Here is a 14,905-nt window from a genome sequence, read left to right as displayed (position 1 = left end):
GAAGGCATTCAACACTTACAATTAACCTCAACATCCAACCTTTACCCCGACCCGTCATTTATACATGTATATATTTTTTTTACACCGTGCTCTAGAATATTTTAATTCTACGACAGGGATCTGCATTATGGTGAGAGGAAACCGAAACCGAGCCTGGGGGAATCTCACGACGATCCGCAGGTTAAGGTCTTAGAGGATACCAGCATGAGCCAACAATGCACAAATACGCCTATTCGAGCGAAAAAAAATCCGTCTAGTCTTTCCCCTGCTTAAATTTGTCATATACATGTATTATTAATTTATCCAGTGCTCTCTCTCCAATCTGAAAAGTTTAAAAAGTGATACACATATTTAAACAAGTTTTCTCAATTTGCAACATTCTTCAAGACCATCCTCCTATAACATAAATTTTATTTAGCACAGGTACCATATATCACATATGTACCTATTTAGGCATGTTAACGACGTGGAATATATATAACTGGGGGCGGTTTCATGAAGCTCAGTTGGCTAAGTAAGCCCTTAACTATCATAGCAATGTATGTTGTAGAGATACAAAGTGCACTTAGCTAAGGGCAACTTAACACTAAGTAAGCTTCATGCAACCGGTCCAGACTGTATATATTTTTCAGCAGGTTGTTAAAAGCCGACATTTAGTTCCGCGACTATTCAAATTCAAATATCCAAGCCATAGCATGCGTGACGGCTAGGGTATTATAAAGAGGTTATGTACGTAGGCCTGTTCATTGGGCCTATAGACCTACATGTACATGTAGGCCTACCAGATTACATCATTATGTAGGCTAGGCCTATTTCTCATAAGCCCACTTGTATAGGTCTGTATAAATTTGCAGGCTTTGTGACGTGCTCCGCGATGCATCATTTGTCGAATATTACACAACGATGAAGATGTTTTTGATTTCTGGGTCATATATTGAATAACATCATTTCTGTCGTTTACAAAAAGACCTGTTTCATGCCCACGTGTGCTGCATAACTTAGACGGGCTAAACTAAGCTATCGACCTGGAAACAGAATGTCAGGTCACTCATGCACAGCTATCCCACAATGCACCGCAAAGTCCAGGATGAAAGAAGAAGAAAATGGCGGCCATTTTTATTGTGATCGTCTTGAAATCTGGGTGAAACTTAGATCATCAGAAGTGTTGTTGTTGTAAGCATACAGACATCTGTAACGTGGTAAGTAGATGTAGTATGCTCTTATTAACGTCTGTGACAGTATTTTTGTGATGGAAATGTCAAGCAAATAGACATTTCCTCGTTTTACCAACAGCGTTGTCTACATTCCCCGGCCATAGTAAGACATGGGGAATTATCCCACGTTTGTAAATTTTTCTTCGACATGTATAGGTGTTACGTCTGTTTATTATGATTTATCTTTGTTGTTTCCGACCGCAGTGGCATCTGAGGGTGACATTTGGAACGATTGTGCTGTTAAAGACATCAAAATGTGTGTAAAAATCTGTTTCAGACTGACCCACCCTGTGGCAGGGTGATTGTTACCGAGGCGAAATTTTGGAAAATATGGTACTCTGGATAACTTGTATTTTGATTGTTGTTTTTATTGCAGCGTGGTAAAATTTAATGAGAACAATGTTTTCAGCATTGTTCTTAAGTTTTTCACACTAAAAGCCAGTATTTTTGTCTCAGTGACTAGTATTTAGTGAAATTTTATGGAGATACCACTGCTCTCTAAACTTAGCGTTCTTTGGAGATCTGGTGTTTATTCCGAAAGAAAATACTAATTAACTGACCATTTGTTTGCGTTTTGCAGATTTATGAGTTCGTGTTTGTGTTCATTTCCACTCTCCGTTTGTGTGGCATGCAGTGGTACATTGGATTTTGTCTCTAATTGTTTGAATATTGGACTAGCATGTTGAAATTTGTGTGATTTTACTTCAACAAGTGTTAGTTTTGACAGAAATCTGTCAATTTTACCATTTCATTGAAATTGTTTCAAGCTAATTTTTTCTGAATATTCTCCTTAACCATATGACTTTCAAATGACCTTGAATTTTCCACTTTCTGAAGAGGGCCCATTTTCACAAAATTGACATGAATTCCTGGGAAGTGGTGATATATTTCACAAACCCTGAGAATATGCCCCATCTCTTCAAAGAATTTCAGTGTAAAAATGCCTCATTTTCTGTCTGTCTTACACATATTTCATAACACTTTTCATTGGTGCAAATGAAAAGCCTTCCAGGAGAAATTTTGATGTTTATTTCCATGTTTTTGATTACCTTTAGAAAAATAGTGCATATTATCAAATGGTTTGATGTTTGTTGTGCGACTTAGTGAATTTGCACATGTTAAATGTAGTGTAATCATCTATACATGTGTTAAAGGAACATTTGGGGGACTTTTCTTTAGCTCTCCTACTTTTACTGGTCCAAATTCATCTTCAGTTTATCACAATTTAAATCTCAGACAGATGTACGCTTTAAATGTGTGAAAGAATATTTGGTCTTGTATATGGAAATGTAGTGAAGATGTTATATGCACAGACAACATCTTCAGTATAGTCTGGATTGTTTAAGTATTATCTAGTTTCTGCGGCATCTGTATTTGGTAAGAATATGCTATAATCTAACTTTTGTCTTTGTTTACCTGATTGAGATCTGTCTTGCAGTTTGAGCAATATCCTGTACATGTTGTCTAGACAATGATGGTGTTTGTGTTTCATGTGGTAAAATAAGGTTCATATCATGCTTGTGAATAACCATGGCAGAGGCAAGTGTCAAATTCGGTATCCTTTTCTCTGGTATTTCCATAGTTCGAGACTCGAGGAACTTGTGCAATTTACATCTACTGATCACAGTCTCAAAAGACATATGAACACTAACTGATGACCAGTTATTCCTGACACGTATTGTATGATTTCAGGTGTTTGAAAGGAAATTGTTCTTTTTAGAGGAGCATAGATTTCAGGGATGCTCACCTTTGTTTATATGTTGGGTGAGAAAGATACTGTGCTTGGAACACTTTTTGGTCACCCAGAGAAATGACTGTGGGGTGAAAATCGTTTAAAATGAGCAATTGAATTCTTTTTCTAGATGATCTTACATTTGTATCAGTTACATTACATTTCCAGCATATTTCTTTCTGTAAAGAATTATTGAAGCTGAAACTTTGATTTTTGTCGACTGTAAGAAAGCCTCCCACCTTTGAAATTTTGAAATGCAAAGGTATCAGTTATGTAGTCCTAGTGGTTAGATGTCAAAATCATTGATTGTGAACCAGGTTAAATGCCATTGCATGCATTAGCTAAGATCTTAAGGTCTTCAAAAATGTATGATTTTTGAAAATTTGAACGGGACCCATTTTCAGAAATGATCATTATAAAAGGTAATTGTAGGCTGTTCTTCTCAGTTGTATGGAATTCCATGATGCAATTTACCCGATATTATGCAGCTGGACAAAACTTTTGGCTCTAGGAATGTGTTCTTTAAAAGTAAGATGCACAAATTATTTAAATGTTTCCTTTTTTAAAATTCAGTCTGTGACTTGAAGCTTTTTTTTTTTTTTTTCACTCTTTGCCAAGATATTATTTAAACATACATGCCTTGAAACTTATTTTCTTACAACAGAAGTATACAATACCAAACAAAATAAAGGTTTTCATAGTCTTTCTGTATTGTTGGATGGACATAAACCATTATGCTGTACTACTTAAACTTACAATAGGTGTATGTCTTTAAACTTAAGTGTTCTCAGTGATATTGGTCTTGTACATTTAGTACTAAGATGGGTCCACTGGATTGGTTATGAAAAAAGGCTATTTTGAATATCAGGAGTTTGATTAAGAGATGCTTACATATTTGATAAGTTAAAATGTTACAATACTTTGTTAGTTACATGTGTATTGATAACCATTTGTATGCTTACACTACTTCTTGACAGACAAGCAAAGTATGTGGTATAGCAGTATTTCATAAATTTCTGTAAGCTGACATGTCTGTTTACAGTTTCCATATTTATAATATCCATGTATAGATACTGGAGATCAGTATTCAGTAACTTTGGTGTGATCTATGTACTCATTTCTTTCTATTTGACATACTTTTATCATTTTGTATTATATCATTGACTTTACTTCCTTATAATAAAGGATTGCATCATTACCATTCATAGCGCTGTCATTAAGATTTATAAAGTGCAAGATCTATTTATTAATCAGGATTCTTATAAAGAATTTATCTTTGAAGACATCTTTTGGACTTAATTTTTGATTGAAATTACCGTTAGTGAGTTTCATGATTACCTTGTTTGAGCTTTCCAAAAACTCATCCCATTGTTGCTTGATTTGTATATCATTGTATGATATCTGTATTTAACAAAAATTGTTGCTGATTGTGCATGTGTGTGTTTTTTTGTTTTTTTTTGTTTTTTTTGTAAACTTATTATAATGAAATCTTTGTGTTGGCAGAGAATATTTATATTGTATTGAATATTTAAGTTTATTTATTGTGGTATGTTTGTTGCACACTGTTGATGTTAATGCACTTTTTTGTCAACACTTTCAGCAAATGCGCTTGAGATCAGATACCAAGTATGGAGAAAATTACTACAAGCTTTTGGTTTCACTCATCTTAACACCTTACAGGAATATTTATAAAAATACAGTGTATCCTCACTCTACGATGCCTCGATATGTTGCAGTGGGATATAATGGAACAAAATCTGTTGTATACTTTCATGTGAGAAGGCTTAGATTTCGATATGAACAGAAACTAAAAACTAAAATACAAACAATGATTTACATGAAATATATGGTAAGTAGCATGACATCAATTTCCTTTATTACCTACTGTTTGTGTGTGACCCATGTGTTGTTTGATGTTTTTAGAATGGTGCCAAGATGCTTTGTACATGAAAATTTGGTGCACCGTGGAACACTAGTTGAATGGTTAGGTAACAAAAATCTAATGTGTTTCATAGTAAACTAACAGAAAGAAAGCATTTGACTAAACACATTTGTATCGATTAAAACTTAGTTCAGTGTCAATGTCATGACATGTGAGATAGACTGTAGGCCTACATGATCGTTATAGCGCGAGGTAGCCTATGATGAGCTCGTGAACCTCTCCCCAAAGCGACGAACTATATGTGAATTTGAAAAAAAAATGTGTGTGTAGTTAGATGGTTCTAAAATGTATGTCACAGTTTACAGGATGACATCTGGCTTGGAAATAAGAATAATTGGCTATCATGTTTGTGATGAAATTTTATAGCAGTCTTCACAAAAATGAAAGATGCTCCAATACTAGTATCCTAGTTGTGTGTTAAAATCGTGGGTACATTATCTCATGAATTGCAATCTCCTAAGCATTGATATTGGAACTGTTGTAATAACAATGAAGTAATCATAATTTTTAATTGTTTTGTTTCTTTGTTTTACAGACATCTGGACACTCAAAACTGAAATAGCAGATGTGGATGTAAATGAAAATACAACTTTAGGCAACATCTGGGACTATGTTACTTGCACGGACGCACATATGAAGAAGGGTACGGGACAGCAGAAGAGCGAGGAAGATGGAAATGGAAAAGATGTGAGCCCAAACAAGAATTCTGATTCTGGCTCTGCAGACTCCAGGTGAGTTTACGTCTGTCTGCGTCTTGAGACACTTGGAATATATTACACCCCATAACTCATGTTTTCTGATTTTAACTGACCTTAGAAAGCCCTTAAGAACCATTGATGTATAATTAAGCTGTTCTAAGTGGGAGGTGATGTCTTGTTTCTGGCTGAAAATAGGCTTATATATGCCTGTAACCTGGCATAGCTCTGAATATACAACTGATGCATACATGATGGAATCTTGTGTTGTATAAAGTGCTCCCGTGTTGTAACCCCAAGCCTGAAGGTTGGTGTCTGACATTTTGAAAAGCACTCCCATGGCAAAAGTGGCAGGACATTGTCGGTGTTTTATGGTTAAGCTACCTTGGTCCAATATTATATGACTTGGGTATTACCTCTTTCTCAATAGGGGTGTTGTCAGAAGTGTTGGGCACATGTTTTGCTAATGACACAGAGCAGGGAAGGGCTTTCATTATCTGATTGAATACCGGCATGCAGCTGCCCTGGAAAAGTATCTAGTAACATGACTGAAGTAATTGAAGTAAAAGAGGAAAATTCATCAAACTAGACCGCTACTTGCTCAGTTTTTGGCTTGTAATGAAACCCTGGCAGGTAGTGACGTGGTTATGCCATTTGTGCCTGTTTTGTCTGCAGTGGTTCCAGCTCAGAGTCAGAGTCTGACTCTGCTTCAGGTTCCAGTAAGTCAGGTAGCAGCTCTGGCTCCAGTAGTGGCTCAGACTCTGACTCTGGTGGGTCAGGAGGTCAGTCTGAGGAGGAGAATGGGGAGGCCGTGGATGAGGAGAGAGACACGAACCTGGGGGTACAGTCCCGCGCTGACCGGCTAGAGGACACCTCCGAGGAAGATGATGAGGATGAGGGAGGTGAGGATCAGAACAGCTCCTCCAGGGAGCAGTCAGACTCCCCTGCCAAGGCTGCACGCAGGGGAAAACCAAGGACAGAGAGGTCAGTGACAACACACACTTGTATGTACTCTGGTATGACAGTCAGGAAATGGCCCAGGAGCCTCCCACCAATGTGGTCGATGTGAGTTCAAGTCCAGCTTATGCTGGCTTCCTATGTGGGAAAGTGTGTCAGAACCCTGCAAATGGTTGTGGGTTTCCCTGGTCTTTGCCCAATTTCCTCCCACCTAGCTGGCAGCCGTTGTATAAGTGAAATATTCTTGAGTATGGCATAACATACCTTTCAAATAAATAAATGACAGTCAGAACACCAACCTGTACTTCAGTTTGACTTAGGAGGCGTACTGCGGTAACAGTTAGAACACGAACTTGGAGTGAGAACACCTTTATGCATATTATGAGTTGACATGTACATCAGTATAGGCCAGGATGCATATTTAATCACAACGCCTACCTACAACGTACCTCAGCTTGAGTCAGGTCGTATACTTCAGTTGCATTTAGGACACATATTTCCAAAACATTGTGATCATGTACATTTACAACAGAACGCATTCTTACAGTATGAATATGTTCAGTATATCAGATCACACCATTGATATTGTGCAGAAGGATCAGCAGTTCTTAGTTATACATGTTGCAAGTTAAAACTCATGTTGCAAGTTAAAACAGCCATCTTGAATTTTAAATCAAGTCTAAAGTTCCTCTGGATGAAGGAGGTATCCTAGCAGCTGAAGCTTTAATTCTTCTATTAACAAAACAAATGGAGAGTAAAGAATTTGTGAAAAGCTGTGTTTTTTTTGTTCAGTCCTCTATTTTTCACAAAATGTTAATTTAGCTGAACGTTGAAGCAAATTTTTATATGTGTAGTTATAATAAGAAAACAGCAACAGTTTCTTGTAGACTGATGGCTCAGGTAAACGCAGAGTAAATTCACATTTGAAGTCTTGTGGTGTTTGTAAACGTGTAAAACTCAATCTGCTGCTGTCAACCAAATTCATTGGTAATTGAACAAGTGGTGACATCTATTAACAACAGCAAGTTTGAAGCTGCAATCCATTTATTATGAAGGACATTTTGTTTTTATTAGTACAACCACGAGTATGTTTCTCCCATTTTGAAATTATATCCAAATTATCCTCTGCATACATTTGTTTTGCTGAGACAATTGTCCTATTTTGCATCTTCTGTTCTCAGCAGGCCTGGGAAGATATGCCAGATTTGTATGGATTGAGACGGTCTGGACGATCCAGGAAAGAACCAACACGCTACAATGCTGGCCATGTAAGTGAACAGTTAAACACATTTATGTGGACCTCTGCATGTGGCTGTGAGGATTGTCTCTACCTAAGAATTTCTTATCACTCATCAGAAAATAAAGGAAGGGTATTTTGAGAAGAAGATTGGTCAATCTTCTGTTTTCTCACTGTAAGAAACTGTGGTTGCACTCCTGTGAAAGTTAATAAAATTACTTTGACGATCGTACTTGACCTGCTTTTTTGGAACCCAAGAGTTCAAGTGAAAGCACACAAACTGATTATCTTCTCAGTATTGGATGATTGGGTGTTTCTCTTCAGTGAGACAGCATGCTACATATTGTATGGAAACCCTTATGCTCTAGGAAAGACATCGTTTCAATATAAATCGCCAGAACAACCAGTATCAGTCTTTTAACGATTGTTTTTCACATCAGAAAAACAGCAGTTCTTCATGCTGTGATAAAATTGTGGCTTTTAAACTTCATTGTAACTCTTTTATTCAGGGCTCGGATAGCGAGGAAGATGGGAGAAGAGGAAAGAGGCGAGGCCGGCGGTCCATGTAAGTATCATGTGACCTGTAAACTGATGATTTAAACCTGCAGTAGGTTACGCTTTTTTTTTTTCCCTTTTGGTGAATCTTGGGACACAGGTTGTGGTTGACTGACATGTGAACAGTTCTTAAATACACTGTCTACAAGGCCCGCTCATTAATTTTTTACCACATATCTTTAACTCAAGGATGTCTATTTTTTAGTCAATGCCTAATCTGATTTTTTTATCAAAGTGGGCAGTATTATTAACATTGGTATGGGCCAGCAGTCAGCAAATCTGCCTGCTCAGAATTCTAGTCTATTAAAAGGGGAGATAACTCCTTCTGCTATGCATTGACAGAGTTGTCTCCCCTGTAGCGTACCATTGCGTAACAAGGTGGGTTGTTTCAGGTCTGATGAATGGCGGGAGAGTGATGGAGATAAAGACAACTCTGATGATAGTGACAGTGACAATGAGGACTACATGCCCGCAAAGCGTTCATCTGCCAAGTATGTAATGCATCAAGTGTTCATTTTGTCACTATCTCCTCAAACATACCTCCAAATATTTCTTCACTGTCTGAGTGGCTAAGGTAGTGAGCATTGTATACAGGTCTACACTTCAAAGGATTACCACTTTAAAACTGTGTATACAAGTCAGCCAATTTCAAAGGAATTTTGTAGGTCATGAGGGGCAAATCAGATTACATGCACATCATTTGTTAGCTATGTTGTAAGTTTGAATCTCATTAGGTGACATTATATCATGATCGTATGGTCCTATCATTAAAACTTAGCTACCTTGCCAGGCTCACCCCTGTATCTATTTTCTGGTACCAGGTTTTGTGATTAAAGATGGAAAGGGAAAACACTGAATTTCTTCAAAAATTAAAACATACCTGGCTGTGCATTTCTGTTACCACTAAATCATTTAATTTTTTCTCCATGATTCCAACGGATGTAGTTTCCTTTTTTAATTGTGCTTAACAGTTTTTAGTATTAAATGGTCTTACGGTGAAATTCTTTGGACAGGCCTATCAGGAGGGTAACAAGAACAAAACGCAGGGACAATGGAAAAGCCAAGAGGGGAGGTCGGCGTCGTGGTGCCAGGTCGTCGGATGAGTCTGGGTCTGATGATCACGGCGAGGTACAGAGGCACTCAGCGAGGGGGGCTTCTAAAGTCAGGTACGGTATTGTCAGCTGTACGTGGCTGTTTCATATTAACTTAGAAATATCCGCAATGGAAAGATACAAATAGATGTACTGTTCTGTGAGTTCACCATGTCTCATCAGAGCTGGCCACATACATTAAAATCTAGTGGTGTGTGAAGTAGTCACCAAAAACAGACCGCAGATGGTGAAATTTTATTTGGTCGGAGTAAAGTCAGATGTTAAAATACATGTTCGATGTAATATTTTGTGGAATTGACTAATGAGTTTGACGTATGACTACGGTAATTTGAATAGGTGGCACATTTAGCACATTCCTAGGTAGATTGTTGGAATATACGGATGGACAGTGTAACAAAAAGCAGATCATCTGTTATATGTTATACTATAAGTGATTTTATCTGCATAATACCCAAAATTTAACTTTTTCGTTTTATTGATAAGACTACTTTTTCATGACCTGCAGTGACCCTTAGGTATTGAAACAACTGTGCCCTCATGACTTGTTTTCACACATCATTAAATAGCCTGAGCTACATGTACGCTCTGTTAGCATTATATTAGTACAGCAGCCATTCTCTAATGACCACATTTCACTTGGAATGATTCACTGTTTTGTTTTTTTTTACCCTCTACTTTGTGGAAGGGGAAAAAAGTATTTTGTTTTGGGCACATTTGATTCAGTTTAAAACTAACTTGTCTGATTCATGGCTTTTGTTTCGTTATCTTGTTTGCTGCTTACACCTCATAATCATTCTGATTCTCTTCTACTGGAACAGAATAGCCGTAAGCCAAAATTAAATTTTAATTAACAAGCCCAAATTTGCTATAACTGCAACATCTGTTGTATAGTATTTTGTGTTCAAGACATGGTGTGGAAGAAAAGAAAAAAAGTTGACTAACCAAGAGAACATTTCAGCAACATTCTCAGCAATAAGCTTACCTGATAAATCAGTGAAAATTATGTGGGCCATTAATCTCAGTTAGCCATCTTCTTTCCTGTAGGAAAAAGTCTAGAGCCTCTCGAAGGAAACTTGCAAATCGTAATGTTAGGTAACCATAAAGATTTTCCACGTTTGTGTGGCTTTCTGCAAGCATGCTTGAAGCTGGCATTTTGTGTGTCTTGATGGGTCTGTGAATTTGTGTTGGTCATTCTGTTTGTTAGTTGTTTCTGGTCGCTTCGTACAAGCTTAAAACAAAACCAAGACTTAAGTATTGCAGAGTTCTGCATGCACCAACAGATCCACTCAAAACTTGATGGCAACTCTCTTGGTAGTCGCAAAGCACGTATGGGTGTTTGGTAGATACATTTAGTTTATACCACGTAAACACAGGCAGCAGTCTTAGCTTTGAAAGTGTACATGGAATTATGGGTCTGTTTAAGGAGTTGTACCTAAGAGCCTGTTAAAGTGATACCGAACTGTTTCTAATTGGCAGCAGTGGGAGATACGCAAGGCTAGGTTAGGTTCTAGGCACTGTAAATTTCCCATGCACTCAAGTGTTACATAGCTAGATACTTTAACTCTGCATCTCATATCACCACTGACCTGCCCCGATAGCACAGTTGGTAGAGTGTCTGCTTTTGGGAGTCACACCTAAGACCTTAAAAGAGGATGTTGTAACTTTTTCGCTTGGCGTTCAGCATGAAGAGGATAGTGCAATGACTGGTTGACCTGTATGAGAAAATGGCTCAAGCCTTGCCTTCGGTAAGTCGCCTCAGCGAAGCAGCACTAGATAAAAGAGCATTGGAAATCCGTTGTGCAGCAAGGAGGCACACTGCGTGCACTCTAAGGATTCCTTTGTTACATGACTGAAAAATTGTTGAGTGCGACATTAAACCTCAAGCACTGACTCACTCACTCTTATCTCCACTGATGTCCGATCAGTGTTGGTGTTGTATTCCCCCCGATATAACAGCTGTCTAGCTTCAAAGCATGCAGTTTTTACTTCAGTAATCTGATGAGCTATTCTATTTCTAATCATCACAAAGCAAACATACGCAGACAAAATGGTTGTTTTCTCTGCCTGTAAGACTGCGTGTTGATGGTAGGTAATATGTTACATGCATTTGGCTGGCTTTGTAGACATAGACTGGTTCTCACAAATGAATTTGCACTGAGCTACAGGAGCATGGGCACTCGTGATTTAGCACTTGCAGTGCATTATTTAGCAGCATGTCGCAATGAAGGATGCTTTAAAATTTGTAAGATTCTCTTGACATTGCATTCACTTGAAGACATGTGTGCCAAGTAAAGTTTCTGAAAGTTTACTGTCTAAATACTGTTGTAAACCCACTAGTCTTAGACGGTAGTTTTCCTTATCATGAAAACTCCACTCAAGCTTTCTTTTTACCAGTTTACTATTTGTGTATAAGTGGTAAAGTTGCATGTACTGTAAATCTTCAACCTTTTCAACCACTAAAACATGTTTTGAAGCATTCTAATGAAAACACTAAAAATGATTTGTTTGTGTCATTCAAGATGTAATCTAAATAAAACTGTGCAAATTATTTGTCTACACACCTTAGTTCTCACAGAATATTTCAAATATTGGTTGCAGAAGCTGTTGACAAGGTTGGAGAGTTAAAGGTCTTTCTTTACAAGTCATGGCATGATCTGACATGGTTGTAACTTTTCAGTCTTTGTTGGTATAGATTGTTTAGTTAATAATAGGCATTAAATGAGTTACGACTGATAAAAGAAATAGGTATTAAGATGGACGCATACATCTTGGCTGATATGTGAGACAATTAGTGTCACTGTCAGAGCATTGTCTTCAAAAATGTTCAGATGAAGACAAGAAAGAAAAAGGAAACTGACAACATACAAAGGCTTGTCCAGTAAAATCTATGCATTGAGGTTAGTTACAAAGGATGTTCCAGTAATACGTCTGTGTTGTGTTTGTAGTTACAAAGAGGATAGTGATGATATGACTGACTCGGATGATATCATAGAACAGTCAACCACAGCCCAGGACGAGGAGGCAGAATACAGAGAGACCATAGAGCGCTGCATAGACATACGCATTGGAAGAAAAACAGGTAGGCCTCTACCTGAATCTGGTGAAGGCAAATAACTGGTGAATCTGGTGAAGGCAATAACTGGTGAATCTGGTGAAGGCAATACAGTCCTGAACTTACATATACATGGTTGGGAAGAATTTTTGAAAACCGAAAGTAGAATGTGAATTCACAAAAGTAGTAGCAAAGTCAATACATTGCATTTGCAAGTGGCTTTCAGTGAAAGAATAATTTAAAACCTTTCTGTAGCTGTTTCTCTATTTTAATATGCATTACATTAACTTCTGAGTAAAATCGCAAGTGAGTTATCTCCCTTGGATGTGTTTTGATCCCAACGCAAAAACTTGTTAAGCATTAACTTTCCTTCATCATTCTATTGTCATTCAAATGCACTAGAGGATACTTACTTTACTTATGTGTCTGCTTGACCTTTTTATTGAAAACCTCTGCCGTTTGTCACAGCATTGCCAGAGTGAAACATAAACTGTGGTCTTGTGTATGATGACTGAGTGGATCAAGACTTGTGTTTATAAAGCAACTTAGGACTTGCAAGTGCTTAAGAAGGCAAACTAAGAATAGAACTGAAATTCTGGCTTGTATATTGTTCTTCTGTAATGAATCATTGTACAAATTTTAAATTTCCAGGAGCAAGATATTTTAATTTAGCTGTGTTTGAATTTTTGACATAAGATAAATAGAGGCTCAGTATCAGGAAGCGGTCTGACGCTTAAGTCAGACTTTGTCTTTGCTTGTGGTATAATTCCTGAGCTTATATTTGAACTTTTGTGCTAATTTTATTAAGTGTTAAAATAAAAGTTAGATAAGTATCATTTTTATGGCGGTAAACAGTTTTGAAGTTAAGTTTTGAAGTCTGGCTTTTGTCTAAGACAGATTCTTGATCCTGGGGCCTGGACTCTTAATCAGAAAGACTTGAGACTGTCTTGTCTTTCAACTTCACCACTTTTACGTTATCATTAAGGCTAAAATAATGTGAAAAGCTGCATTGAACTTGAAGATAATAAAGCATGCTGTGTGTGTTTTTGCTTTAGCTATTGGCCACAAGACGACTTTGTATAACGTGGAATTGTCGGGGGACCCTAATGAAGGGTTTGACCCTGCCAAAGAGGAAGGGGATGAGCAGTACCTGATCAAGTGGAAAAACTGGTCCCATATACACAACACCTGGGAGTCGGCAGACAGTCTAGAGGCACAGAAGGTTAATGGCAGGAAGAAAGTAGAAAACTTTAAGAAAAGGGAGGCCGAGATCCAGGAATGGTAAATCCTGTCATTTCTGAGAAACTTGCCAGTAAAAAATTTGATGCCATTCCCAATGTGGGTTACCAGGGAAGCTTATATTGGTTGATCATTTGAATTAAGCCACAGAATAACATTCACTTTACAAAAAATGTTTGAAAGCTTTTCAGTGCAGAACTGTCGGTATGTAACAAGTACATTTAAATGTAAGGACACCATTCTTAATTTAAAATTCGATCATTAGAGAAGAAATTAGAATTGTGATCTTCTGTTGATTCATTTGTTCACTTGAAGAATCGTGTAAGAATATAGGTGAGGATGGATTTTCTGCTTGATTAACTCGGACAATCGTATAAAGATCAAATTTGTATAAAGATCAAATTTGAAAGTGTCTGATTCCAGAATCACAATTTCACAAATCTGTCTGAGACTTAAGTCAGACTTGGCCTTAACTATTAAACAGTTAACTGCTTTAAAATTGTGACTCACCTTATGGATTTGTATTTTAATATGTACCGATGGCTTAGACCTTCAGGATAAAAATGCAAATTATCGTTTTTATTCAAAGCTGCTTTCAAGAATAATACCATAATTCAGGACTAAGTTTGACTTAAGTGACAGACAGCTTTGTGATGCCAGACTTGCGAGCTATCAATGGTAAATTCTTGATTGTGAACAGGAAGGCAGCCTCAACTCCTGAAGATGTGGAATACTTTGATTGTCAGCAAGAAATGATGACAGATCTGTATTTGAATTACGTCAAAGCGGCACGTATTATTGGTAAGTAACAGAATTGTGCAGCATATAAACAGTTTTCGTCCAAGGAAAACCACGTGTATTTTTATAGTGATATAGTGGTTTATTTATGGTAAATTTTATAGGCTCTGCTTCAGTTTTTCAAAAGAGATTCTAACACTTCTTAGGAGTCATGTCATTTAATTTGCAAGACTTAATTTGCATACTGTAAAATCGCTTTTGCCTTTATGCATTAGATGGGTATTTTTCTGGCTAAATGGCCAGATGACTTCTGCTGATGTTTCAGTGGCCCTTTAGGTATTTATAAATTACATGTTCCAACCATACTCTTGTGTGCTTGGCGGGGTTTCAGTCCCGCTGGTTGTATATCAGGTGTTTTCAAAGTGTTTTAGT

At 37.4% G+C, this 14,905-nt stretch overlaps 1 protein-coding gene across 1 annotated transcript in view; it reads left to right on the top strand.

Annotated features, from left to right (window-relative positions):
• The first annotated feature begins 5,499 nt into the window (after nucleotides 1–5,499).
• LOC135473630 (chromodomain-helicase-DNA-binding protein 1-like) overlaps nucleotides 5,500–14,905 on the top strand; it is a 30,809-nt gene continuing 21,403 nt past the window's right edge. The window contains 11 exon segments of the mRNA XM_064753491.1: nucleotides 5,500–5,619; nucleotides 6,259–6,567; nucleotides 7,395–7,440; nucleotides 7,722–7,808; nucleotides 8,287–8,342; nucleotides 8,725–8,823; nucleotides 9,346–9,498; nucleotides 10,489–10,536; nucleotides 12,390–12,523; nucleotides 13,552–13,777; nucleotides 14,436–14,536. Coding sequence (XP_064609561.1) covers nucleotides 5,522–5,619; nucleotides 6,259–6,567; nucleotides 7,395–7,440; nucleotides 7,722–7,808; nucleotides 8,287–8,342; nucleotides 8,725–8,823; nucleotides 9,346–9,498; nucleotides 10,489–10,536; nucleotides 12,390–12,523; nucleotides 13,552–13,777; nucleotides 14,436–14,536 — 1,357 coding nt within the window. The 5' untranslated portion in view covers nucleotides 5,500–5,521.

Source organism: Liolophura sinensis, chromosome 8, assembly GCF_032854445.1.
Source record: "Liolophura sinensis isolate JHLJ2023 chromosome 8, CUHK_Ljap_v2, whole genome shotgun sequence".
NCBI classification, from domain to species: domain Eukaryota; kingdom Metazoa; phylum Mollusca; class Polyplacophora; order Chitonida; family Chitonidae; genus Liolophura; species Liolophura sinensis.
This window is presented reverse-complemented; position numbering and strand designations above follow the sequence as displayed.